Source organism: Gopherus flavomarginatus, chromosome 3 (genome assembly GCF_025201925.1).
Source record: "Gopherus flavomarginatus isolate rGopFla2 chromosome 3, rGopFla2.mat.asm, whole genome shotgun sequence".
Lineage (NCBI taxonomy): Eukaryota > Metazoa > Chordata > Testudines > Testudinidae > Gopherus > Gopherus flavomarginatus.
In genome coordinates this window covers 287,386,083-287,413,412 of record NC_066619.1, presented here as the reverse complement: position 1 = coordinate 287,413,412, position 27,330 = coordinate 287,386,083, and the positions used below count along the sequence as shown (strand labels likewise).

At 56.6% G+C, this 27,330-nt stretch overlaps 2 protein-coding genes across 5 annotated transcripts in view; one reads left to right on the top strand and one right to left on the bottom strand.

The window, feature by feature from the left end:
• Positions 1-177: 177 nt before the first annotated feature.
• C3H2orf81 (chromosome 3 C2orf81 homolog) overlaps positions 178-27,330 on the top strand; it is a 44,817-nt gene continuing 17,664 nt past the window's right edge. Inside the window, exons 1-4 of one of the 3 annotated variants that reach the window (XM_050944918.1) lie at positions 178-960; positions 16,270-16,497; positions 17,850-18,062; positions 19,152-20,179. In XM_050944918.1, the coding sequence (XP_050800875.1) occupies positions 922-960; positions 16,270-16,497; positions 17,850-18,062; positions 19,152-20,179 (1,508 nt within the window). In that variant the 5' untranslated portion in view covers positions 178-921. Of the gene's footprint in view, positions 961-16,269; positions 16,498-17,849; positions 18,063-19,151; positions 20,636-27,330 lie in introns of those variants that run through there. The other 2 variants (XM_050944919.1, XM_050944920.1) reach the window with 2 other exon arrangements.
• WDR54 (WD repeat domain 54) lies at positions 2,560-12,335 on the bottom strand. 2 transcript variants are annotated; one of them, XM_050944935.1, is made up of 9 exons: positions 12,070-12,335; positions 10,164-10,226; positions 9,030-9,096; positions 8,510-8,566; positions 7,922-8,049; positions 5,335-5,435; positions 4,950-5,112; positions 4,448-4,522; positions 2,560-3,315 (listed from the first exon to the last, which is right to left on the bottom strand). In XM_050944935.1, exons 1-9 carry the CDS (start codon positions 12,292-12,294, stop codon positions 3,184-3,186), a joined length of 1,011 nt encoding a protein of 336 aa, XP_050800892.1. In that variant the 5' UTR covers positions 12,295-12,335; the 3' UTR covers positions 2,560-3,183. The 2 variants fall into 2 exon arrangements, with proteins under 2 accessions (XP_050800892.1, XP_050800893.1); XM_050944936.1 differs by having other exon boundaries at positions 7,937-8,049.

Sequence of the window (27,330 nt, the reverse complement as noted above, 5' to 3'; positions counted from 1 at the left end):
CCATTCGAGCTGCTCGTTACATGTTCCCTTCTGTATCTCTTGTGGAAGGTAGCCTTTCTGGTTGCCATCACGTTGTCCAGGAGGGTGTTGGAGTTAAAAGCATTAACCTCCGACACCCCCCTACCCAGCCCTCCACAAGGACAAGGATCGCTCATGTCCTTCCACCTCAGCCAGGACATTTTTCTCTGTTTTCTATCCCAAGCCATATGCTAACACAGAAGCAGAGGCTTCCCTCACTCGATGTGCAGAGCGTTCACGTTCTACATTGACTGCACAAAGCCTTTCAGGAAGTTGAACCAGCTGTTTGTGGTGGTGGCGGCAGACCGGATGAAGGGGCTTCCGGTCTCACAACACATCTCTTCCTGGATTACAGACTGCAGCCGTACCTGTTATGGCCTCACCGAGGTCACAACCCCAGCTAGAATGGCCCACTTGACACGAGCTCAAGCCTCGTCCACTGCTTTCCTGGTCCAGGGGCCTATCCAGGAGATCGGCAGAGCGGTGACCTGGTCCTTGGTGCCTACCTTTGCTACCCACTCTGCCATGACCCAGCATGCTGGAGATGCTGCAGCTCCTGCTAGAGCACTGCTCCAGTCAGAGTCCTTAACTCTGCCCCCACCCCCTGCTAGAACTTGGGAGTCACCTGATTGGAATCAACATCAGCAATCACTCAAAGAAAAGACGGTTACTCACCTTCTCGTAACTGTTGTTCACGTCCATTCCCAGACCCACCCTCCATCCCCTCAGTCGGAGTAACCAGCAAGAAGGAACTGAAGGGGGGTCGGGTCGGGTCGGCAGGGTCATATATTGAGCGCCATGAAGGCGCCACTCCGGGCGGCTCCAAGGCCAACCCGCTGGGAGCTGCCGAGGGAAAAAAGTTTCCGAGAACCGTGCCGGTGGCGTGTGCACACCTGATTTGGAATGGAGGTGACCACCACCTCGCAGAACAACAGTTCCAAGGTGAGTAACCGTCTTTTCTTGTGTCACTGAGCGTCTTGGCTAACAGCCAGCGCTGGACCCAGCCTCCAGTAACTTATCGAGTTCTTTTTTGAGCCCTGTTAGTTTTGGCCTTCTCAGCATCCCCTGGCAAGGAGATCCCCAGGTTCCACTGCTGCAGGGGGTAAGACCCCTCTGCTCCCCAGAACCCCCAACCCTATCCTGCAGCCTCCCCCACCGTCCTCCCAGAGGCCCTCCCCCTCCATAAATGAGCTCAGGCACACGAGGAGGTTCAAGCTGATTTATGGCGGCAGCAGCAGCATGCCCTGGGCGCCCGAGCGAAGCTATGGAGAGGCTGCTGCAGTGGTACTGCCAGTAGCAGGGAGCCTGCCCAGCTGTGTCAAGGCCTGGGCCAAGGGCACTGCTCCTCCGCATGTGCTGCAGGGCCAGGTGCAGCAGAGGTGATGACAGAGCCCAGGGCCAAGGCAAAGACAATACATGGGCCTAGGGGCAGTTTGGGGTGGGGCAGGGGTTTCAAAGCCTCGTGCCAGCAGGGCTGGGTTAGAGGAGAGACCCTTCACCTCCACCATTCTACATGCAGCCCCTGGTGAAATGCAGCTACCTCTAGGGTGAGCACTGGCAGCTGTTTAACAGCACACACAAACGCTACACGGCAGGGTCAAAGCGTGCTGCGTTTAACACGCTACAGGGACTATGGGGCATTGAACAGGCCTTAGCCCAGCCAGCGGGGTTAACCCCCTACTTCAGCACTGTGTCTATTAGGTCTATTGGGAAAGGACCCCAACGGCTAGCGGCAGGCTCAGGCCACCAGCCAACAGCAGAGGAAGGGAAATGTCATGCACTTTTCCTGACAGCAGGAGAACGCTGGCCCCTTGGGCCACCCCGGGGTGTCTGTGCCGCTTGCCGGGTTCCCTGCTTATCTAAGACAAGCGTTTCCAAGGGACCAGGCCCCCCACACAGCCTCAAACACTCCATCACCTGAGAACCTTCCCGGCAGGCTGGGGCAGCAGCCTGTGCCCAAAGGGGTATGTCACCCCCTCCTGGAGAGGGGCTACACCCAGCCCCTGCCTCCCCTCAGCCAGGCCATGCCAGTTCCAAGTCTCCTCCCTGCAGCCCTTCAGGGGGCTGTATCTGGGGCTGAGAGCCAGAGGGCACACAGGGACAATCCAGCCCCCCAGAGGCTCCAGGGGGGAGCCTTCATCCTGCAGCTTCCTTGCCCTGGGGGAGCTGAGCACAGCAGCTGTTCCCATGTCAGTCCAGGGCACCCTGCCTGTCCCTAGCTGAGTGGTTACTGAGAGGGCCCCCTCGTCTAGGCAGCTGAGGGGAGAATGGTATTAGCTCTTCTCTAGCACTTTCCAGCTGTTGGGCTCACCGTGCTTTACAGGGGAGCACAGTGAGCCTGTCCCCATTTTACAGATGGGGAAGCTGAGGCACAGAGCAAGGTCTTCCCCAATGTCATGCAGCAGGCCCATGGCAGAGCCACGTCTCCTGAGTCCCAGTCAAGTGCTCTGTGTTCTCGGACACACTGCCTCTCACACCGCCAGCCCAATTGAGAGCCGACTGCTCTCTGCACAGCTTCTGAGCAGGCCCCAAGCTCAATGACCCAAGTAGCAACAGGGGCTTTGGCGAGAGCTCTTTGCAGCTTGTGTTCAGAGGTGGAAAGGAGCTGGGTGGGCCCCCCAGGAGCAGGGATTCATTTGCTCCTCAGTTACTCTACCCCATCCCACAACTCAGGGCCGGCCCAGCTCTGCACCTCTCCAGGCTCTGGTCTCCATACAGGAGCAGAGGGGAATCACAGCCTGCAGGGGCCTTGGGCAAGGGGCTCAGCACAACAGAGCTGCCCCAGGCAGGACATGTCAGCTGCCTGCCCTGCCCACAGGGAAGAAAGATCATGGGAGGCAGGAGAGGGGGGAGATGAGCAGCCAGGGGGTGTGGGCAGGTGTCTGGCCAAAGGGACCCTGAAGTTTGAAGAGATCTGGGCTCTATTTAGCTAAAGCAGCACCACCCCCACACCTTTGTGCATGTCCCCCCACCTCAGCTCCCCTGTGTCTGTTCACCCAGGTGGGGGGCATCCTCAGCTGCATGCAGCGGCCCCAGCTCCTGTGCAACGGGAGCCAGGGGTCTGCACAGAGTCCCTGAGTCACAGTGGCCCATTTGCAGGGGGGCTGGAACATGCTGCAGCAGCACGGTGCCTGCAGGTACCTCCCCGCCCCGCAGTGGGGCAGCCTAGACCTGGCCATAGCGGACGATCTCGCTGAGGTCATAGCCGGTCGCAGCGAAGGAGTTTCCCTCGGGGTCACAGAAGCGGGCGCCGCAGAGCTGGGTGTCAGTCACGCACTCCGAATGGCAGTGCTCGATCTGCAGGGGGCAGGAGAGAGCGCCCTTGGACTACGCAGCCCAGCCAGGCCTCCCCTGGAGTCCCACCGGGGCATGGGCGCGAGGCCCCGGCTTGAGTGCAGGTGCCCCCTGAAGGCTGCAGCAAGGGGACACAGTGTTTCATCTGAACTTTGGGGGCTAGAATGTCACAGGGATACGAGAACCACGCTCGGGGGCTCTCTCCCCTCCCCAACATCCAGCCCCAGGCTTGGGGCAGCGCTGAGGGAAATGGAGGCACAGCATGCCCTCCCCAGGCTGCCCGGGATTTCAGTGGGGCCGAGGATGTGCTCAGTGGAAGATGGGGAGAGTGGGGCAGACAGAGAAGCTCAGGGGAGCTGACAGAGGTGCAGGCTGGGGGGCGGGGGTAGCAGGGCCGGGCCTGTGGAGGGAAGAGGAAGTCTGAGTCTATGAGCACCTCAGGGGAGTAGCTGGAATAGTGCAAAGGGCGTGGTCACGCCAGGGCCTGACTGAGGGGCTGCCAGGAGAGCAGGACAAGCTGGCCCCCTGGGGCAGGAGGATGGCTGGGATATGGGGGCCACACTGGCACCAGCAACTGGCAAAAACATGCAGAGGTGTGGAGAACTGCAGTGGTGGGGGACATGCAGGGGAGTGGGGGAGTCTAGAGGGTTGGATCAGAGCCGGGAGGGGGTTGGTGCAGCGCTGGAGACCGAGCGGGGAGCTCTGAACCAGGGCTAGGGGGGTGGATCAGGGCATTGGGAGGCAGGAGGGGAGCCAAAAGGCCCATGGATTGAGGGCAATAGGCAGGGGCAGCGGAGAGCTGGACTGGGGCTGTGGGTGAGAGGCGTGGTTTTAGAATCAGGAAGGGGGTCCAGGCCCCTCACCTATTCTTGCCCCAAGGCCCCCTGGGGCCTTGTTGCACCACTAGGCCACCTTGTCTTCAGCTCATCCTCACAGCCCCTTGTGGCAGTGGTTGAATGTCATGGGGGGAAACTGAGGCACAAAGGAGCAGTGACTGACTGAAGGTTGCACTGAGAGTCAGTGGCAGAGCCAGGACTGGAACTGAGGAGCTCCTGGCTCCCAGCCCCATGCTCAGACCATTAGCCCCCAGGGTTCTCTGCAGGGGCATGGGGGCATCACAGCACTGGCCCCTCACCTCAATGTCCCCGGTGTCTGGGCTCCGGCTGAGTTTCCAGATCTGAACATAGGAATCCTCGGCACCTGACAGCAGCTGCAGTGGGAGGCAGAACAGAGGCGGTGAGGGGGCTGCAGGTGGTGAGAGGGCTCTGCCAGCCTCTGAGCTTGGGCCCAGTGCTCACTGCAGCGAGCAGAGCCTCTCAGCACCGCTGCCACCAGATGCTGCTGAAGCCGCCTGCTGCACGCAGCGACTGAGGCAGTTCTACTCCTTGGCACACTGGCTCCGGGGCTCGGGCCTCTCTCCCTCGGGCAGGCCAGCAAGCACCACCTGGGGCAGAGGGCGGCAGAATGCAATGGTAGGTGTGTGCCCCCTCCTGGCTAGTGTGGGAGCTGCAGCTCTTCCCAGCCCCAGTGGAAGATTCAGGCAGGCAGGCTGAGGAGCTGAGCCAAGCGGTGTTCAGAAGACAGGCAGGCGGTGCCGTGCAGCCGGGGGATTGCCAGGAGGCCTCGCACAGGTTTACCTTCCCTGTCAGGGGTGCCAGGTCCAGGGCGTAGATCCAGCGAGCGTGGGCGCTGACCGTGGCACGCAGGGCCCCGCTCGTGGCCTCGTACAGCCGGATCTGCCCATTCCCATAGCCAGCAGCAATGACCCCGTTCCACAGCTTCACCGAGGAGCAGGTCCACCTGGGCACAAAGCAGACATGTCAGCCCCACTGGCTCCATTGGGGTGGGGGAGTTATGGGCTTCCCCCTTCCCCCAACACTGTCCACACTGTACGAGAGTGACCTCTCCGCCTGCAGGTACCACCCCCCTCGCCTGGGGCCCACCTCTAGCAAGGCCCGGTGGGGAGTCTCTGGGCTCAGCTCACTGCCCCAAGGAGCTGTGGCAGCCCCCGCCCGGCCTTACCCAAAGGCAGAGATTTTGGTGAGCAGGGAGAACTCCTCCTTGGCTCTCCAGACACACAGGGCCCCGGAGTCATCCGCAGTCACCAGGTCAGCAGCCCCATTCTGCAATGAGAGGAGCAGCGGTCAGTGCCATGCCATGGGACCCCTCCCAGCCAGTCAGAGCACGGGAAGTCAGCAATTAGTCAGGGTACTCCAAAATAACCAGTCACCAAATAGCTCTTTGGCAGAAGTGCAGGAAAGTTGCTTTATAACCTAATGAGCTCCCAGGACACTGACACTGAACCATCCTTCTCCAAATAACTAATAAGCTGGTGCACGTCACTGGCCTCTAATGGGCAGCCTGAGAACTGTTCAGCTGTGCGGCACCTCCCCTGTCCTGGGAACGATGGAGACTCTCCTTCGGTTCCAGTGGGCAGGCCCTGGGCTCCAGGAGCTTGAGAATCTGAGGGCTGCCCCGCGTTATGCAGCATAGGGACACCCACATGCCAAGTGACCAGATCTGACCTGTCTCTTGCGCTTTCATCCCAAAAGGTTTTACTGGCCGCCGCTGCCTCTGGAATGAACAACGGCCCACGTGGGAGGCGGGGCAAGGATGCGGGGAGCTTTGGTTAAGGGTGGTGAGACACTAAGGGAGTGCATCTGTAACTCTCACTCCAGACCTCTGAAGAAGTGGGGTATTTTTACCCACGAAAGCTTATGCCCAAATAAATCTGTTAGTCTCTAAGGTGCCCCCAGACTCCTCATTGTTTTTCTGGATACAGACTAACACGGCTACCCCGATACTAAGGGAGTGGAAACAGTCTGACCCTGCTAATAAATGGCCTTGAGTCCAGGGAGGCTTTCATAGCCCCCAGCTGGCTGAGAGACTGGTGCTGGCACTGGGCTTAGGCAAAGTAGCTGACTAAAAGTGCTGCCTCCATCGATTTAATTGTTCCAAGGTCTTCATTGTTAAGATGTCCTCATTGTCTTGAGCTGGTCAGTTGCTATTCTCAGAGTGGTAGCTGTGCTAGTCTGTATCAGCAAAAAGAACGAGGAGCCCTTGTGGGGACAGAGCCAGAAGAGTACCACTTCATATGAATTGTGGGGATTGCCAAAAAGTCTTTGGTACAGTGGATAAGACAGGTTTATGGAAGCTGCTACACCACTATGGAAAGCCTCCGAAATTTGTGAACATCATTCAGAGGTTCTATGAAAACACCACCAGCAAGGCAGTACAAGACAGTGAACTGACAAAACCATTCAAGGTTACTACGGGCATCAGACAAGGATGCTTTGTGCCACCTATGATCTTTTTACTGGTAGTGGATTGGGTAATGAGAGACCACAGAACAACCAAGGGAGAGACAATGGACTTTCACACAGCAGTTAGAGAACCTTGATCTTGCAGATGAAATCACCTTGCTATCCCGCACCCATAGAGACGTGCAAGCTAAAATCAATAATCTCTAGGCCTATGCACAATTAGGAGAGTTGAAAATCAACACTGAGAAAACTCAAACCATGAGAATCAACACACAACGAGAACCACCAATACAGTACCACTTTCTGGAACCAACATGGAAGAGGTCTGATATTTCATGTATCTTGGCAGCACTGTAAGTAAAACAGGTGGAGCAGACGAAGACATTACAGCCAGAATAGCAACAGCCAGATGGGCCTTTGTATCTCTAAGGCCGATCTGGAGAAATAGAAATCTTGCCTCCAAACTAAACTTTGAATATGTAACATCATTGTAAATATGGCACTGAAACCTGGAGACCATTAAGACCTTACTATCTAAAAATACAAGTTGTCAGTTGCCTTAGACAAACCTTCTATATCAGATAGCCAGAAAAAATCATGAATGAAGAACTCTGGAGGAGGATGAAACAAAAACAGGACAGGAAATTATGGAAGAAAAATGGAGTTGGCTCGGACATCCATGGAGCAAAGACCTGCACAATGTAACAAGAGAGGCACTGAACTGGAGCCCCTAGGGCAAAAGGCAACGAGGTAGCCCAAGGATAACAGAAGCAGAATTGGCAACTATCCAAGCGATATGAAAAAAAGCTAAGGCTGTGGCAGGAGAGTGGCACAGAAGGACAGCTGTGGTGAAGGCCACATGGACTAGAGAGATCCAGGAGAAGAGAGAGTAGGGTTTGAGCCACCTACTGTCCCCATCCTGCAGGGACTGTACCAGCCCTTGGAGGGGTCAATGAGCCCTGCCTTTCTGCTGGCTGGCTCTGGGTGGGAGTGAGGCGTCTTCACTGACCTCTGGGGCATAGTAAGGACCACCCTGGCTGCTGGAAAGCCTCGGCACGAAAGTTTTGGTCTAGGCTCTCCCAGGAAGGACTTTGGCATCATTAGTGTCCAGGCAGAGCAGGTGGGGCCTCAGCTCTGCGTCTCCCGCACTGGGAAGCACATGGGAAAGGGGAAGGGCTGACAGGCTGGTTTTCAGTTGCCTGTAGGCAACTCCCAAGGAAGGAGGGGCCTAACTGGCTGCTCTAGCATTTGGCAACCTGACTGCAAGCCATGTGGCCTGGCCTGGCAGCCAGCTGTTCGTGCTGAGCCTGGGATAGGAGCTGTGCGCGGTGCTGGGGGCTCCATACCGGGTTCTCACCGACCTCCGAGGTGATGTCAGTGATGGAGTCGTGATGCTCCTCCAGAACCTCGCTCAGCGTGATGTTTGTTCCCTTGCTGGGGACATCAAACACCAGCACCAGTCCCGACGAAGTCCCTGCGGATAAGCGAGGGAGATGCCACTGGCAGCCAGTCACCGGACCCCACCCCACTCTGCACTAGGAATCAGCCTCCTGGTCTTCCCACCTCCGAGAACCAGTCTCACACCCCACACCCCAAACCAGTCCTCACACTCTCCCCAGCCCTAACCTCAGTAACTCCTCCAGCTTCAGAAGCCTAAACAAACCCTTCTTCCTGTTCTCCACACACTCCACTCCCATCCTCCTGGGCCCAAGTGTCCCTAGTGCAGCACATCCACAGCCCAGCCCCCTCACCCAGCTGCTGTATGCAGGCCCACTGCTTCCCCACTCTCCCAGCCCTCTCCTCCCCTGCCCACCTGGCCTCAGCCCTATCATGCAGAAGATTAGGTGCCCAGTTGCTGCACCTGTAGATACCAGAGATCCTACTCCTTGCCCCTCATTCCGTTCGCCAGCCTCCCGTTTCCCTACCCCGCTCACCCACACAGATGAAGCGCCCACTGGCGGCAGCGATCCCTCGAGCAAACACTGCCTGGGCTGGAAGGAAATGGAAGCCCCATTACACCCCTGCAGCAGCTCCTACCCCAGAGCTCAATGGAGACTCCAGGCCACAAGGGGATACTTTGAAAGTGAGGGCCACAAGGTGTGAGGGACCCAGACACCCTGATTTAAGGCCAGATCACAGAGAAACTAGATTGTCTAGCCAGAAAGGAACATTGGGGTCACCTTGTCTGACCTCCTGCACGACATGGGCAATAGACATCCTGGAATTAATTCCTAAATAAAACCAACATCCTCCCTTCTGATGGCTCCCTGGGCCAGAGCCCCCTACAGCCTATTGGCTCCTGGGGTGGAGGAAGCCAAACTGTGCCACACAAAATCCATGCCAATGGTTCATCTTGCCCTTCCAGGGCAGTTGGTGGCAGGGGAGAGAGCTCTGCAGAGCCCTCCTCCCTAGGCTCCTGCTGCAGCAATGCCCCCAGCTAGGATCTATATTTACCTGGCGGTGGTTCCAAGACGTCGAGGGCATGCCAATAAACCATGATGGAGCCGTCTGACTCGTACATCTAGGGAGTGAAAACACCTGGTCAGTTCGTTGCAGAGTCACTTCTGGGTGGGGTCGATGAGCCTGAAGCCATCAGGAGGAACCCCGAGTGCTGCCCCCACAAAGATTTCCAGAGAGGGGGGAGTCACCCTCCAGAAGGCACCTTGTAACAGGTAGCTGCCAAGATGGGCCAAGAGACCTGGGGCTAGCCAGCCCTGTTCAACCAGCCGCATCTGTGCAGGGGACGGGAACAGGGGGAGTGCTGAAAGCCAACGAATAACACAATCAATCCATACATGATGGGAGCTAGGCGTTTGGTTGCTATTATTGCTTCAAGCCGGGGGCCACACCCATAGCTCCAGCACACCGGGCCTGTGCCGTAATTACTTGTCTCCCAGCCTAGGATGGCCGGAGAGAACACAGTTTAATCGAGGCTTGACAGGCAAGCGCAGGCTGTGTTCCTGAGGAAGGAGCGCAGGGAAGCAATGCTCTATCTCAGAACAGAGAGATTAGAGAAACTCCGAAGAGACAGGAAACTGAGCCTGGAGATTGGGCTGAAGAGGGGCCCAAATGGGTGGGAAAAAATCTTGTTTGTTTGGGACTTTTATTACCCTGGAAGGGGACTGCACTGTGAGAATGACCCAGCTGGAGGCCTGAGCCACGTGAAACCCTGGGAGAGACAGGATATCCTGGGCGAAGGGAAACTGAGGCAGGAAGTGCCTGCATAGCCAGAATTCCCCAGCAGAGGGTACTATGGGGCAGTCATGTCCTATAACATGCCTCCATTGACCTTCCTGCAGCTCAGGAGACTGTTCACATAGAAAAAAGAACAGGACTACTTGTGGGACCTTAGAGACTAACACATTTATTTGAGCATAAACTTCAGTCAGTCCACTTCATCGGCTGTAGCCCACGAAAGCTTATGCTCAAATAAATGTGTTAGTCTCTAAGGTGCCACAAGTACCCCTGTTCTTTTTGTGGATACAGACTAACAGGGCTGCTACTCTGGAACCTGTTCACACAAAGCCCTCCACCACAGGCCCCATCCCCTCCTTTCCCAGAGCCTAGAAAAGGAAGCAGCACTCTTACCTGGATGCCTTTTTGAGAGGTCAGGACCAGGAGAACTCGAGAAGGCAGGACACACCAGGAGGCCTGAAAGGGAAAGGAGCTGTTGCAGCCAACACCGGGTAATTCTACATGATATCTTATCCTAACAGCTAAAGGGGAACTGATCGCAGAACTAAAAGTTAATGGTACAAATGATCATGACTTGATCCCATTTATAATGTACAAACAGAATAGGAAACTGGATAAATTCATGGTGGTTAAGTCCATAAACGGCTATTAGCCAGGCTGGGTAAGGAATGGTGTCCCCAGCCTCTGTTCACCAGAGGATGAAGATGGATGGCAGGAAAGAGATCACTTGATCATTGCCTGTTCGCTTCACTCCCTCTGGGGCACGTGGCATTGGCCACTGTCGGTAGACAGACGCTGGGCTAGATGGATCTTTGGTCTGACTCGGTACGGCTGTTCTTATGTTCTTATGTTCTTAATAAAGTCCAGACCAGTAATAGATATAGTTGGTGTTTTACAAGGCCATTTTCACAAAGCTGAAAATGATTATGGGCCAAATCAGCTGTGAGGAAGAATTTAACTCAAAAAGTATGAATGACGATTGAGAATCATTTAAGAACACCTTACTAGATGCCCCAAAAGCCACACTTGAGGCAGAAGGCTGTGCTGGTTTAAAAAAAACCAACCAGGTTTAGAGGGGAAGTGAAGGCAGCTGTAACATATAACAAAGGGAAGAATGGGGAATTTGATAGTAATAAATATAAATCAGAAGTGAGAAATTATAGAAAATTGATACAGGAAGTCAAAGGACATAAGGAAAAATATACAGCCAGTAGAGTTAAGAACAATAAGAAGTTTTAAAAATATATTAAGAACAAAAAGAATCCTGACAATGGTATTGGTCTATTACAGGGGTTGGCAACCTTTCAGAAGTGCCGTGCCAAGTCTTCATTTATTCACTCTAATTTAAGGTTTTGCGTGCCAGTAATACATTTTAATGTTTTTAGCAGGTCTCTTTCTATAAGCCTATAATACACCTCTACTCCTATATAACGCTGTCCTCAGGAGCCAAAAAATCTTACAGCATTATATGTGAAACCGCGTTATATCTAACTTCCTTTGAACTTTGATCTGCTGGAGTGCGCAGCCCCGCCCCACCGGAACGCTGCTTTATCGCGTGGTATCCAAATTTGTGTTACATCAGGGTAGAGGTGTATATAACTAAACTATTGTTGTATGTAAAGTAAATAAGGTTTTTTAAATGTTTAAGAAGCTTCATTTAAAATTAAATTAAAATGCAGAGCCCCCCCGGACCGGTGGCCAGGACCCAGCCAGCGTGAGTGCCACTGCAAATCAGCTCGCGTGCCGCAGGTTGCCTACTCCTGGTCTAGGTAGTGTTTTGGGGCAATGCTGGCTGGATTAGAGCCATTTTGGGGTGGCCCTGGCTTGACACCAAACTGCCCCCAGATTTCTACCGAGGCTGTTGTGGCCTCCACTGGGAGGAAGGAGGGAGCTGTTCTCCCCAAGTATGGTGACCAGACAGGAAGTGTGAAAAAGCGGGATGGGGGTGGGGGGTAATAGGTGCCTACAGAAGAAAATACCCCGGAATGGGACTGTCCCTATAAAATCAGGACATCTGGTCACCCTACCCCCCAGGAAGGGCAGGGGACGTGAGGCTGGGTCATGCGCCCACAGCGAGTTGGTGCAGACTCGGGAGAGAACCCACTCGCCGGTGCGCTAACCACCCGCTACACTGGGTCTGTGCCCAGGGCTGGTTCTCCCCTCCGCTCGGGCTGACTCTCCTGGCGCGTCCCACGCCCCCGGGCAGGCGAGCCGGAGTGAGCTGCGGCCCTGCCCCGAGGCGCTCGCTGTGCGAGGGCACCAGCCCTGCGCGGAGCCGGGGCTCCCGGGCCGCCCCTACCTGGGTGACGATGGAGGCGCTGACCGCCGGGCCGCCCTCCTTGGCCTGCAGCTGGCGGTGGGAGACGCTGAGCCCGTCGGCCGCGGCGCTGGCCAGGCTGACGGTGCTGCCGTGCACGGCGGCGAAGTAGGTGAGCGGCTTGTCGCGCAGGGGCAGCACGCTCAGGTTGTTGTACAGCGCCGAGCTGCTGCTCTTCAGCGGGACGCTCCGCGCCTTGCGGTACATCCTGGGGCGGGCGGGGGCCGAGCCGGGGTCACGCGCACTCGGGGGGGCGGGCACTCGGGGTGCCGGGATGGGCGGGGTCACGCGCACTCGGGGTGCGGGGATGGGCCGGGTCACGCGCACTCGGGGGGGGCGGGCACTCGGGGTGCGGGGGCCGGGGCGGGGTCACGCGCACTCGGGGGGGCGGGCACTCGGGGTGCGGGGGCCGAGCGGGGTCACGCGCACTCGGGGGGGCGGGCACTCGGGGTGCGGGGGCCGGGGCGGGGTCACGCGCACTCGGGGGGGCCGGGGCAGAGCCCGAGCCGGGGGGTCGAAAGGGGCCCGCTCCCTCCCGCTCACCCCGAGTCCCCCGCAGCCATGGAGACGGCGCAGCGCGTTCTCAGGGCGCCGGCGTCGCAGCGCGATGACATCACGGCCCGGGACGGGGCTGGCGTTGCCTTGGTGACGGGGACGCAGCCGGCTCGGTGAGGGGGCACCGCTGGAGTGGGGGTGCGATGGTTGCAGGGAGGGGGGCGGGGCTGGGGGTGGTGGGTGCAGTGGGGGCGGGGCGAAGCTGGGAGTGCTGGATGGGGGGTACAGTGGGGGTGGGGAGGGGCATGGTTGGGGGTCCTGGATGCGGGGGGTGCCGTGGGGGTGGGGAGAGGCGTGGCTGGGGGTGCTGGATGTGGGGGGTGCGGTGGGGGTAGGGAGAGGCGTGGCTGGAGGTGCTGGATGGGGGGGTACAGTGGGGGTGGGGAGAGGCGTGGCTGGGGGTGCTGGATGGGGGGGTACAGTGGGGGTGGGGAGAGGCGTGGCTGGGGGTGCTGGATGGGGGGGTACAGTGGGGGTGGGGAGCGGCATGGTTGGGGGTGATGGATGTGGGGGTGCAGTGGGGGTGGGGCATGGCATGGCTGGGGGTCCTGGATGTGGGGGTGCAGTGGGAGTGGGGAGAGGCGTGGCTGGGGGTCCTGGATGTGGGGGGTACAGTGGGGGTGGGGAGAGGCGTGGCTGGGGGTGCTGGATGGGGGGGTACAGTGGGGGTGGGGCGTGGCATGGTTGGGGGTCCTGGATGTGGGGGGTACAGTGGGGGTGGGGAGAGGCGTGGCTGGGGGTGCTGGATGGGGGGGTACAGTGGGGGTGGGGAGAGGCGTGGCTGGGGGTGCTGGATGGGGGGGTACAGTGGGGGTGGGGAGAGGCGTGGCTGGGGGTGCTGGATGGGGGGTACAGTGGGGGTGGGGAGAGGCGTGGCTGGGGGTGCTGGATGGGGGGGTGCGGTGGGGGTAGGGAGGGGCATGGTTGGGGGTGATGGATGTGGGGGTGCAGTGGGGGTGGGGCATGGCATGGCTGGGGGTGCTGGATGTGTTGGTGCAGTGGGAGTGGGGAGAGGCGTGGCTGGGGGTGCTGGATGTGGGAAGTGCAGTGGGGGTGGGGAGCGGCATGGTTGGGGGTGACGGATGTGGGGGGTGCCGTGGGGGTGGGGAGGGGCGTGGCTGGAGGGCGGTGCAGGGGGCGGGAGCTGCAATGGCTGGGAGGGGGCACAGGTGCGGGTGCAATGGGGGGGTGGGGAGGGGCATGGCTGGGGATGACTGAGGAGGTGCTGGAGGGTGCTGTTAGGACACAGTGACTCAAAGGTCACAAATAAAAAGTGTCAGGAGAGGCAGTGAGACACACACACACACCATGCTCTGTCATGGAGAGCCAGGCCTCCTGGGTTCTATTTCTGGCTCTGACATTGATTTGCTGTGTGGCCCCTCCTTGCCTCAGTCCCCCCCCCCCCCTCAGTAGGGACATCTTAAGCTTTTGTCTATCTGGCGCTCAGATACTGAGAGATGCAGCACTGCCGAATTTGCCCTCTCTGCTCGATGCCTCCCTTCTCACCTGCAGAGCCAGCACCACCCAGCAGCAGGCACAGCAGCACAGAGGTGCTGGAGGGGAGGACAATGCCACAGGCCCCCACTGAACTGCCTGCTTGCTTGTCCTCATTGTCCCAGCGTCACTCACCAGAACTCCCCTGCGTTCTGTGACCAGCGAAGGTCCCCAGTGCTAAAGGCAGGGAATACCATGAGAGCCCAGTCCCTCCTGGGGAATGTTCCAGCACCCAGGAGTCCTGACGTCCAGACCCCCGCTCTAACCATTAGACATCACTGTCTCCCAGGACTGGGGGATACCAGAACAACACTCACATGAAGCCCTGCACAGATTCTTGTCACCAGTCCCTGGTGTCCCTGTGAGGAGTGGATGGGAGATGCACCAGGGCACTGCCTCCAGTCCCCATGCCCCTTGCATCCATTTTAAAGCTGAGGGTGACTGTGGGCCAGTGTACAGTGCTAGGAACTGCCTGTGGCCAGCAGGCCATACTGGGGCACCCTGACTTGGTCCTTCACTCAGCGTTATCCCCAGCTGGTGGCCCTGTTGCCCATGTTGCTTGTTGCCCTGGGTAGACCCCATATAAAATGATGGGGTCTAAATGAGCTGTTGTCACGGAGTGTGGGGGAGTCAAGGCCCTGCACCCCCAGCTTCCTGTGATTCACCGTGACTCGGAGCCAGCCAGTAACACAGAAGGTTTATTTAGACGACAGAAACAGAGTCCAAGACAGGCCTTGCAGGTACAGAGAACAGGACCCCTCAGTTAGGTCCATCTGGGGGGCCAGGGAGGCCAGAGCCCATCTGTGCTTCCCTCCATTTCCCCATCCAGCTCCAAACTGAAACTCTCCAGCCTCTCACACAGCCTCCCCCTGGCTCCTCCCCCAGCCTTTGTCCAGAATGGGAAGAGACTGTCTAGGAAGGAGTATGGCAGAAAGAGATCTAGGGGTCATAGTAGACCACAAGCTTAATATGAGTCAACAGTGTGATACTGTTGCAAAAAAAGCAAACATGATTCTGGGATGCATTAACAGGTGTGTTGTAAACAAGACACGAGAAGTCATTCTTCCGCTTTACTCTGCGCTGGTCAGGCCTCAACTGGAGTATTGTGTCCAGTTCTGGGCACCGCATTTCAAGAAAGATGGAGAAATTGGAGAGGGTCCAGAGAAGAGCAACAAGAATGATTAAAGGTCTTGAGAACATGACCTATGAAGGAAGGCTGAAGGAATTGGGTTTGTTTAGTTTGGAAAAGAGAAGACTGAGAGGGGACATGATAGCAGTTTTCAGGTATCTAAAAGGGTGTCATCAGGAGGAGGGAGAAAACTTGTTCACCTTAGCCTCCAATGATAGAACAAGAAGCAATGGGCTTAAACTGCAGCAAGGGAGATTTAGGTTGGACATTAGGAAAAAGTTCCTAACTGTCAGGGTAGTTAAACACTGGAATAGATTGCCTAGGGAAGTTGTGGAATCTCCATCTCTGGAGATATTTAAGAGTAGGTTAGATAAATGTCTCTCTGGGATGGTCTAGACAGTATTTGGTCCTGCCATGAGGGCAGGGGACTGGACTCGATGACCTCTCGAGGTCCCTTCCAGTCCTAGAGTCTATGAGTCTATGAGTTTCCCCGGCAGAGGTGTCACCTGGCCTCCAACCCCCTTCCTGGGTTCACATGTTACATGCTCAGGTATCCTCCCTCAAGGAAAGTCTCCCATTCCCAATGCAGCAAGTCCCAGCAAAACTGCCCTGCAACCTTCCCAGGCCAACACTCCCCACTCAGCATTCACAGAACACGTTAAGAACATTCCCAGTTCGTCACAGCTGTTACCACTCAAGACGGAGATCTTGGAGTCACTGTGGATAGTTCTCTGAAAACAGCCACTCAATGTGCAGTGATGGGCAGGGATGGTGTCCCTGGCCTCTGTTTGCCAGAAGCTGGGAATGAGCGACAGGGGATGGATCACTGGATGATTACCTGTTCTGTTCACTCCCTCTGGGGCACCAGGGCATTGGACACTGTCAGCAGACAGGATACTGGGCTAGATGGACCTTTGGTCTGACCCAGCATGGCTTTTCTTATGTTCTTATGGGTACAGTGCTAATGGCATGGTACTGATGGGCACTGTCATATTTCCCTGCAGAAAATGACGTCCCGGGACCGTGTGCCTCTCTCCAAGTCGCGGGCGGAGAAGTCACGCCCCCCAACAGTACCCATCCCTCAAGTGGATATCGTCCCAGGGCGCCTTTCTGAGTCAGAATGGATCTCCCTGGTCACCATGGAGGAAGGAGAGGATGGAGTGGGAGATATCCTGGAAGGGATGATAAACCAAGTGATGGATGAGTGCTATAAAGTGTACTTGGCTCGGCAGGTGAGCATGCCAGGCTGCGGTTTTCCATGGAATCCAAGCGGTAGAGATGGTCCCAGCTTCTGGCTCAGGGCAGGACTGTTCCCTACAGGACTTTGTTCCCATTACATCTGAATGGCCCCAGCCGCAGGGTTTGGCTTCTGCCTGCATTCCAGAGGGAGCCACTGAGGACACTGGCTGTGTGAAACCAAGCTCTGTGGTAACAGATGGAAGGGCTTCAGGGAAAGGTGTTGGTCCAGAGGGACCGGGCCATCTGGCTCGGAGCAGCTCTATGCTGCTGCTTGCTTCATGGAGAGGAAGGAAAGCGGAGCAGGGATCCAGGACAGACCCTTTCTGTGGCCACTAGAAATGGAGCTTCTGGAGAGGATGGGGCAAGAGCAGGGGCAGCTCTAGGTATTTTGCTGCCCCAAGCACGACAGGCAGGCTGCCTTCGGCGGCTTGCCTGTGGGAGGTCCCTGGTCCCGCGGATTTGGCAGCATGCCTGCGGGAGGTCTGCTGAAGCCGTGGGACCAGCGGACCCTCCGCAGGCATGCCGCCGAAGGCAACCTGCCTGCCACCCTCCCGGCGACCGGCAGAGTGGCCCCCGTCGCTTGCCGCCCCAGGCACGCGCTTGGCGTGCTGGTACCTGGAGCTGCCCCTGGGCGAAAGGTTCCTATTGCAGTGGTCTTTGTGTGGTCCTGACTTGGCTGCCCAGCTCCTTGCTCGATGCTGGGTATGTATCCCCCTCCCTCAGGCTGAGAGCTCCTGGAACCCCAGGGGAAATCTCTCTGCTTCCACAGAAGTCTTCATGCTCCCATCGACCCAGGCAATGGTTCCCAGGCTGAGTACACCCTGAGTCACACTCATCCCACTGGTGGCGCTGTCATCTCCTGCCCTCAGCCCTTAGGCACTCAGATACTGTGGTGATGGGCGTGGTATGAGATCCTGACTAGAATGGGCGTCTCCCTCCTGACCTTCGAGTCTCCTCTCAGCTCTGTTATGGAGATAATAGCCTCTGCTCTCCAGGAGTGGGACTGCATCAGTGCTCTGGAGCGCTGAGCTTCATGCAACATGGATTATTTTACTATATGCAGATTACTTAGTTGGAAAGGGTACCTGAGCCTGCAACGTCCTGACAGTCACCTCCCTGGCCACACGCCTCTCTTCTAACTCAGCACATGAGCTGCACCAGCTTGGACTCCCTTAGATTCAGTGGGGCAAAGTCAGAGTTGGCCTGGACAGCAAGGGCAGACTGATGGGTGGGGTGTGTCGATGGGAGCTGAGATGGAGTCTTGCTCTCCTGTCTCACTTCTAGCCAAAGTCAGGAAGCAAGTGGGTGGTGCTGGGCTCATTCTGTCTCTGCTCTGCTTTCCCAGTGCATCCCGTTCACCATCAGCCAGGCACGGGATGCTATCCTGCAGATTGCCGAATGGCGCTTCCTGGTGCGAGATGAGGGGGAGGCCACCGTGGAAGAAGATACCACCTGGCAGGAGGAGGAAGAGCCAGTGGCCTGTGTCACAGACTCGTGGGCACAGGGCTCAGTCCCCGTCATGCGAACCAGTCTGACCCTGTTCCCGCAGGAGAGAGAGGTACTCTAGCACCAGGGCTTACCTTGGGCGCACTGGCCCTGAAGCAGTGCAGGGTGGGGAGAGGGAAGCAGGCTGGTCCTGAGTGCTTGTCCTGACAGAGGCATTCTGGGCCTGGCAGGACACGGGAGATGAGACCTGAAACTGCCTTCAGTCTGGTTCGTACTCTAGGGCCAGAGAATTACAGAAGCACCAGCATCATGTGGCCTGCTCACATGTCCTTGTAGAGTCACAGCAGCCATCACTCACAGGCTGTCTGCAGCATTCTCAAGAAGGCTCCCTAGATGGGGAATAACCTTCTCCTAAGGCCTCGTGTTTTTCCTAACGGCCCATTACTCTGAGTAGGCCCTTCCCCACCTGCTGTCTAGACTGAAAGCATCTTGTCTAGTGGGCATTACCCAGGTGTAACTTCATCTGAAGTACAGATACAGAGTCAGTATTTATAACTTCAGGTACAAAAATGATACATGCAGAAAAATAGGATAATCCTATTCAGCCAATCTTAACCTTTTCAACGACATCCTACGTGACCCATCTTGCATAATATGTATCGTAATTGTGCCATAATCCTATCAGAATAATACCACTGTGAAGAATATGGGGTGTGGGTGTCACAGGATGCTGATGTGTTGGAAAGGAACCGGATGATCAGGGGCCCAGCTTATTTCCATTTGTCGCTACATGCACTGAAAGGGATTTGTTTGCTGTAGGACCTTGCAGCAGTTGCAGGATGTCCCATGGTGGAGCATCTCTTGCAGCAGCTTGGGCAGGAGAGATAGAGGGCAGACGCAGGGTGAAGAGCAGAGTTAGCTCAGCCCTTCATCCAGGCAAGGCTGTCCACTGGGAGGGGCATGGGAGGAGTGATGTGCCAGCATGACCTCACCAACCAGCTCCCTCTCTGACCCTGAAGATCTTGATCCCAAATGCCCCCTGCACTGTGGCCTGGCTCTTGCCCTCCACCCTTTGCTGGGGTATGAAGAAATGGCCCTCAGGCCCTGCTGCTAAGTGGGCAACAGCTTGTCCTGGGTGTGGTGGCCACTCTGGCCTGTGACGCTGAGGCTTCCTCTTTACTTTAATGGCTATTTCCAACAGGTGTCTTTGGACAAACTCCCTGAGGAAACAGTTTTCCATGAGGAGACGTGGCCCTCCACAGGATCCCCCGAGGTGCCAGCAACCCCCCCCTCAGAACTGCCTTCTCAAGAGAGGGGGGTCAAGTCTTCAAAGTCATCCAAGCCCCAGAATCTGCTTCCCCAGCCAGCCCCGCCCCCCCCGCCCAAGACCAGAAAAGTATACAGGGCCCATCGAGGGCTGCTGCGTTCAGCCAGCCTGAAGAGCATGGCCAGGCCCCTACAGGAGACCGAGAAGGAGCTGCTCTGGCAGCCGCTCTCACAGACCCTGCCTGAGGAATCACCGCAGGAGGATCTTGGCAGCCTTCACCAGCTCCTGCCCATGTCATGCAGCAACCTGCTGAAGATCCAGATGGGCAGGCCCCCCAACATCAAGGGTGTGACGTACGATGAATTTGGTACAGTCATCGCCATGCCCAAGCTGGACCCAGCCCGTCTACCCAAGTGCTGGATCAAGCCTCAGGTGGAGGTGCTGGATCCAGATGTTGAGGCCAAGCGGCAGGAAGTTCTCAGAACCGTCTCAGGGCGTGGCCAGAGGAGTACGAAGTCCCACAGCCGTGCAGCCCAAGGGCCAGGGCTAGGAGAGCTCATTAGTGCTAAGCTGCTCCAGGACACGGGGCCCATGCTGAGTGGTGGGCTAGCCCAGGCTTTCTGTCCAAGCCATGCAGACAAGAGAGCACAGCATTTGCCTTCCACAGGGAAAAGCCTTGAACCCAGCAGCCATGTCTCCTGGAAACCCAGCAACCTGCTGGACTCCATTGAGCTGGCCCCAGGAGTGGCAGTCAGGGACAGCAGCAGTGTGAAGTGTGGGCCCCACCATGGGGCACTCTATGAAGAGGGAGAGGAAGGGGTCTTCCAAGGAAAGCTCAGGCCCATCCGCCCCAGAGTGCCACTGCCCACGGTTGCTGTGGAGCAGCTCATCCGTGATCACATGCCCCATGTCCGGCCAATAGCTCTGCTCAGATCGCTCCTGTCATCGGGGCCAGAGCACTTGTAAGTGGAACATACTCCCTGTCCTCCCCTCTGGGACTGGGCTGAAGTGCCATACCATTGCATGGCCTGATACCAAACCCCAGCCTCTCCAGCCAGCGTAGTGTGCAGGGGCAGCTCACTGCTTGGCTGTGGTAACCAGCTGGTGCATGTGACGAGGGACCTGCCTGCGCTGACCTCTCATCTTCCCCAGCTCTTGGTAACAATAAATCCCGAGCACCCACAGCACGACTCCCTTGCCTGCTTTGGTTCCATCTCCCTGCACACCAGCCTCTCTGACCCAGGAGACCCTGTGGTGTCAGGGGGACAGCCTGGGCCCCAAGGCTACATGCCCCCTGGATGCTGTTAACTTACCTGCTGTAACCTCGCCCAGCTGCAGCAGGGATGGTTGCTTAATGAACTGTTCCTCCCCTCTCTTTTCTCAGAGGGTCTCCCTAGACCAGTTAACATCAGGCCCAACCCGTGGTCACCATGATCCCTGAGCACCTCGCTGTGTGGGTGTGAGTGGAGGTTGCAGGGAGGAATTCAGTTCCCTTCATTGGTTACCGTTCAAACCCTAAGCTACATGTCTACACTGGCAGTGTAACTCTGCCCAGACTGGACTAACAGTGTAACTCTGCCAGTGTAGACATGCCCTGAGCTTAATCCTGGCAGCAACTCACCAGCATTCAGTAAAGTCTAAACATTAGACACATTCTTATAATCCTAGGACCTGTCTTAACAACCCTAACACTCAGGGGAGCCAGGCTGATTCCAGCCATGGATTTGTCGGTGTTCACTTCAGACCTGGGGATTTTGGCATGAGCTGGCACCTGGTCTGCCAGCATCACAGACTAGACTCGTAATCTCATTAAAAAACAATAGCAAGTTTGTCTGACAAAATCTGTTTCCCATAAAGCCACATTGACTGGCATCACGGTGCTTCAATCCTCGAATTCTTGCATCCCATGACAGCCTTTCTAGGACTTTCCATGAGACATGATGATCATATGCAACAACTCCCAGGAGCCCTCTCTGTCATGCAGCAGGACTTCAGCTGTATTTATCCCCTTGTCACAAGTCTCAGACTTTGGACTGTGCAGTGTAGCTGGTCTGCAGAGCTGCTTCTGTCATGACAATGTGGCCATTCCTAGCCGTGATTTCCCCCTGCTAATTTCTACAGACGAGTTATACAATACTGGCATAGTTACTCCAGTACAACCCTACTAGTGTCAGCCCAGTTATCCCAGAGCAAAGGCTCCCAGAGCCGCATAGCTAGTCCTGTATGGGAAGGGAAATAACCCTTTACTGGTATAACGTACCTCCAGGCCAGTAGAACCGCATTCACATCTGGAGTTGTACTGGTATAACTAGCTTGGTACAAAAATCAATCCCACCCCAAACCTAAATAGTTCAGCCAGTACAAAAGCTGTCCCTAGGCCAGGCGTTCCCAGAGACTTTTTTGGCCAGCTGGACTAACCACAGAAGGTTGCCCCTGCCCCGGCACTGGGGAGCTGCTTGATGTTTTTCTTTGCTCTTCCTTTGATTCTCAATTCCTTGATTTAGCTCTGATCAAACTTGAGGCTGATGTGCAAAGTGAAGGGAAAGGAAACATACAAAGCTCCAAAACCAGCTGACGTAGAGGAGTGAGAGTGGAGTAGCTACTAAGGGAAATTCAGTCCTAAACCTGGAGTCCAACAGCCAGAGAGAGGAAAGGAACAGCACTTCTAATGCTGGAGGGCAGACCAGAGAGCCACTGCACTGTTGCACTAAATCATTTCTTTCTTCCCAGGGCCGAGCGTGCAGTGGGGAGGTTGTGGAATGCGGACTGGGAGTCTGGAAGAGGTGGTGCCCACAGGTTGCACTTGACCTCAAGGAATGGCCAGAACAAGGTCTTGTGCACAATGCTGAAATTTACAAAAATATTCTCAGCAGTTCAGCTGAACCGCTCCCTAGCTGGGGTAAGAGCTCTGTGGGACTCCCTGCACAGCAACTCTTTGGGGCAGGTAGCAGGGCAAGGTTCCCAATCCCTGTGTGATCCTCCTAAGGGTGCAATGGCTGCTCCTGACTGTTCAGCTTGGAATAACCATTACTGGAGAGGCTCTGCCTCTCTTCTTTGGGCTAAGGAGGGAGTTCAGCCTACCAGGGCTGTGAGAGGTGGCAGCCACAAGGTTGCACAAGAGTGGGAGCAGGATTTTAGTCCCCGGTGCTGGCAGCGCAGAGGTCAAGGGTGCAGCCAGCGATGTGACATTCGTGTTTACAGTGACCCAAGACCGGCCCTCCAACACCATCCTATTGCAGAGATCGTGGGCATGACGGTCCCATCCAGTGGCGGGTTAACCAGAGATCAGTTGCCCACGAAACTGTCTCCCCAGAAAACTGTTCTGCTCTGCACCAGCTTTACCTTCCAAAGCGTTGGAGGAACCCATGGAGTGCATTTCAGTGAGCCACTCTCTGAGAGAGAGGGCCTGGATCCCAATGGTGGACCAGGCCAGGACGGTGTGATGGGCGGCACAGTCCCCATGCTGGCTGGACAGGGGTTAATGAGAGCCTGTGGGCTCAGTCCGCTCGGCCCCATTACACCTGCGGAGGCTGTCAGGCCAGCGGGACCAGGGCCAGCTCTAGCCATTTTGCCGCCACAAGCCCGGTGGCATGCTGCGGGGAGCGCTCTGCTGCTCGCCGGTCCCGCGGCTCCGGTGGATCTCCCACAGGCGTGCCTGTGGATTCTCCACCGGAGCCGCCTGCCGCCCCCCGCGGCATGCTGCCCCAAGCACGCACTTGGCGCGCTGGGGCCTGGAGCCGGCCCTGAGCGGGACCAGTTCAAAGAAGAAAAGCCCAGTTCAGCTGGGCTGACCGGGCGAGGGAGTGGCCCTGTAGCGCTAGCCCTGTGAAGGAAGGCTGGGCTGGGTTAGGGGCAGGGTCTATCCTGAGACTACTAGACCCCAGGGTAAGGTTGCTAACTCTCCCAGATTGGCCAGGAATCTCCTGGAATCGGCCTCAATCTCCCGATGACTATTCTAGGCAATCTGGGAGATTTTAATAGGCCAAAGTCCGGTTGTCGGCGCAGCGGGGCTAAGGCAGGCTCCCTACCTGCCTTGGCTCTGTGTGGCTCCTGGAAGTGGCCGGCATGTCTCACTCCTACGTGCAGGGGCGGCCAGGGCGTCTCCACGCGCTGTCCCCACGCCCCACCCCAAACGCCGACTCTGGGAATTGCAGCCAATGGGAGCTGTGGGAGCAAGCAGGGGCAGCACACAGAGCCACTTGGCCACCCCGAGCCAAGGAGCCGGACTGCTGGATGCTTCCAGGAGCCAAAGCCCCCACCCCTGCCACACGCCAACCCACTGCCCCAGCCCTGGGCATCGTCCCGCACCCAAACTCCCTCCCAGGACACACACCTCTCACCCCCTCCCACACCCCCTGCCACACGCCAACCCACTGCCCCAGCCCTGGGCATCGTCCCGCACCCAAACTCCCTCCCAGAACACACACCTCTCACCCCCTCCCACCCCCTGCCACACGCCAACCCACGGCCCCAGCCCTGGGCATCGTCCCGCACCCAAACTCCCTCCCAGAACACACACCTCTCACCCCCTCCCACACCCCTGCCACACGCCAACCCACGGCCCCAGCCCTGGGCATCGTCCCGCACCCAAACTCCCTCCCAGAACACACACCTCTCACCCCCTCCCACACCCCAATCCCCTGCCTCAGCCATGAGCCCCCTCCTGCACCCCAAACCCCTCATCCCCAGCCCCACCTGAGATCCCACACCCCAGCCAGAGCCCTCACCCCTCCCATATCCCAACTTCCTGCCCCAGCCTGAAGCCCCCTTCCCACCCTGAACCCCTCATTTCTGGCCTCACTCTGGAACCCACACCCCCAGCTGGAGTTTTCACCCCCTCCCATCCCCCACCTAGGGCGACCAGACAGCAAGTGTGAAAAATCAGGATGGGTTGGGGGGTAATAGGAGCCTATATAAGAAAAACACCTAAAAATTGGGACTGTTCCTATAAAATCAGGACATCTGGTCACACTATCCCCCACCCCCACCCCCCCACCCCAGCCTGGTGAAAGTGAGTGAGGTTGGGGGAAAGTGAGTGACGGAGTGGGGGATGGACTGCATTGGGGCAGGGTCTTAGAGGAGGGGAGGGGTGGGGCGGGGCAGGGGGCGGGTGTTTGGGTTTGTGCAATTAGAAAGTTGGCAACCCTACGCCAGAGCCCCCTGGGGCTGGTAGGCCTGGCCTAGGCCCTTCACAGTGTGCTCACTGTAGCTCATCTCCTTTCCTTGTGGGCCTGCAGAGGAGGGTGTTACCACAGCCACAGAATCTCTGTCTGTCTGTCTCTCTCTCTCTCTCTCTCTCTCACACACACACACACACACGTTCAAGCTGCCACCCTCATATGTTCCAGGTTCAGCACATCCCTATCCCCACTTTCACATTGCAATTAGGGTGACCAGACGTCCCGATAAAATTGAGACCGTCCCCATATTTAGGTGTTTGTCCTGCGGCCCGACCAATCTTTGGTCGGGACGCAATTTGTCCCGATATTTCTTTCCGCCGACAGCACTCGCCTTTTATTTATTTATTTAGCTGCTCCGCCGGCAGCACTCGGGTCTGCTGGCAGACACCCCCCACCCCCATTTGTCCCGATATTTTCTCCCTCTCATCTGGTCACCCTAATTGCAATTGCCCTGGTAGTAACCCACTTGATGAGCAAACCCCACAGGATTTTGGGCGCTGCAGGAATCTTTAGCATAGGTACGAGAAGCTTTGCTGCAGAGAAAATGAGGAAGCCAAAAAACACCCACAAAGGGGAGAGAGAGACAGAGAGAGAGAGAAGCAACCAGCTTAACCATGAAAGTTATTTATTGCCGGGAATAAATGTAGGGGAGCCAAACAAGCAAAACAAGGATAATATTAAATCTAACTTCAATTTGATGATGTGATGAACTAGGAATGTTCTTAATGTTTTCTCTGAATATTGTGTTTGTGCCTCAGTGTCCCCATGGCAGTTCTTAAGTATCTGGCAGAGCAAAGGGCCAATGCACCTAAATGCCTGAGCCTCTGTCTCCTAGCAACTGATGGTCTGGGCCCCTCCTCTGCAAAGGTGCCAGCTGAAGGTGTTGGAGACAAAGGGATCAGGTGACCTCCTGGCCCGGGAAAGGAGCTGAGCAGAGAGGAGGGGCTGGAGGGGGTTGTTAGTCTGGAGCTGGCTGAGGGCAGACATGGGGGGTCTGGCTCACTGCCCCCCAGAATGGACCCGGCCGAGGGGTCCTGTTCTCTGTACCTACAAGCTCTGTTTTAGCCCCTGTTCCTGTCATCTAATAAACCTCTGTTTTACTGGCTGGCTGAGAGTCACGTCTGACTGCAAAGTGGGGTGCAGGACCCCGTGGCCCCCCCAGGACCCCACTGGGGCGGGCTCGCTGTGGGAAGCGCCCGGAGGGGCAGAGGATGCTGAATGCTCCAAGGAGAGACCCAGGAGGTGAAGACGTGTGAGCTTCTTGCCCTGAACAAGTGTGCTCCAAGGGAGAGGAGGCTCCCCAAAGTCCTGCCTGGCTTGGTGGGGAGCAGTTCCAGAGCATCGCCTGGGGACTCCGTGACAAATGATAAAAGTCAGGTTTAGAAAACTCTCACTGATCCCACAAGTCAGGGTCAGAAGGCTACACCGAGAGAGAAAGCTGGGTTCTCATCACTCCTTGAAGCTTTAATCAATCGGGGGTCCCAGATGGTGGTGGTAGCTGAGGGTAGGGTGACCAGACAGCAAGTGTGAAAAATTGAGATAGGAGGTGGGGGTAATAGGAGCCTATATAAGAAAAAGACCCAAAAATTGGGACTGTCCCTATAAAATTGGGACATCTGGTCACCCTAACTGAGGGTCCGCTGGAGTGCTGGAGGCAGGCAGAGCCCCCAGCACAATCAGTCAGGAGAAGATGAAGGGAGAACACTTGATCTGTTTATGGGTAAACTGCTGGCTCAAGGGAGAATAACAAGGTTGTTTTCTTCAGGCTAGACATGGGAACTGCTCATTCCTGGCTATGGGCAGTGTTCCTCGGAGGGAGCTCACAATGCAATTAGGGAGCTTCACTATTTTGGATCCCAAGAAGGGATTTATTACTAGAATTGGTCTGGTAACTACTGAGCTGGGTGTGTGCAGGTGGGTTCATTAGTTGGGGATTGGTCCTGCTTTGAGCAGGGGGTTGGACTAGATACCTCCTGAGGTCCCTTCCAGCCCTGATATTTTGTGATTCTATTAACATCTGGAGCAGAGATAAAAATAAATAAATAATTGGAGATATATCTATCTCCAAGACCTGAAAATGACCTTGAAAGGTCATTGAATCCAGCCCCCTGCCTTCATTAGCAGGACCAAGTACTGATTTTGCCCTAGATCCCTAAGTGGCCCCCTTAAGGGCTGAACTCACAACGCTGGTTTTAGTAGGCTGAGGCTCAAACCACTGAGCTATCCTCTCCTCCCACCCCATCATGCCCTGCTCTCCTGGTCCCAGAGTTCTGTGCAGCTCTTGCCTTGGAGTCTCTGTTCTCCATTCTGCATGCTAATTGAGATGCCTCCCTGTCCCATCTTCAATGCAAATGAGGCTAAGGGAGTTGCTTTAATCCTGTCACCCTTGTCCAGAAGGGTTTAGTGTGTCTCCCACTGCATTCTCATTGCTTTTTGTAAGTCTTTCTTCTGATTCATTTTCATTCAAGCACAGGCGGGGGGCGGGGGGTCTTTCGTGAGTCAGACAGGCTGGGTCCCTGGTTCTCCGAGAACACAGAGCTGACAGGTAACAAGTGAGACCAGGAAGGGGCTGTAAGACAGGCCCAGAGACAGGCGAAGGTGGGAAGTAACCCAGGACGGACACGGGAGCTGAATAGACGGACCTTAGCTCCTTGCTCCAGGGTCCTTGGGCTGGAACGCAGAGCAGAGGGTAGGCCTGGCTTCCACTCTCGTCCACTGAGGACCCCCTGGAGATGTGGGCTGGAAGGCCAGTAGAGCTGAGGTCAGGCTGCAGACTTAGGATGGAGCCTCCAGAATGTGATTGCACTGGACTTGATTTGCCCGGCAACCCATGACCCGGACAGAGGGCGAGTCCCAAGAAGACGTGGGCTGCCTCTTGGCTAGAGGGGCTGTCAGCATGGGCGCCAACCCAAAGGAGAAGACCCTGCTACTGC

What these genes read in the sequence shown, in the direction of transcription:
- WDR54 (XM_050944935.1), bottom strand. Translation starts at nt 12,294, where the DNA reads ATGTACCGCAAGGCGCGGAGCGTCCCGCTGAAGAGCAGCAGCTCGGCG. An exon ending in CCTCTCAAAAAGGCATCCAG is followed by an intron (nt 9,097 to 10,163) that starts GTAAGAGTGCTG and finishes TTCACTCCCTAG; the next exon opens with ATGTACGAGTCAGACGGCTC. An exon ending in TGGCACCCCTGACAGGGAAG is followed by an intron (nt 4,523 to 4,949) that starts GTAAACCTGTGC and finishes CTCCCACTGCAG; the next exon opens with CTGCTGTCAGGTGCCGAGGA.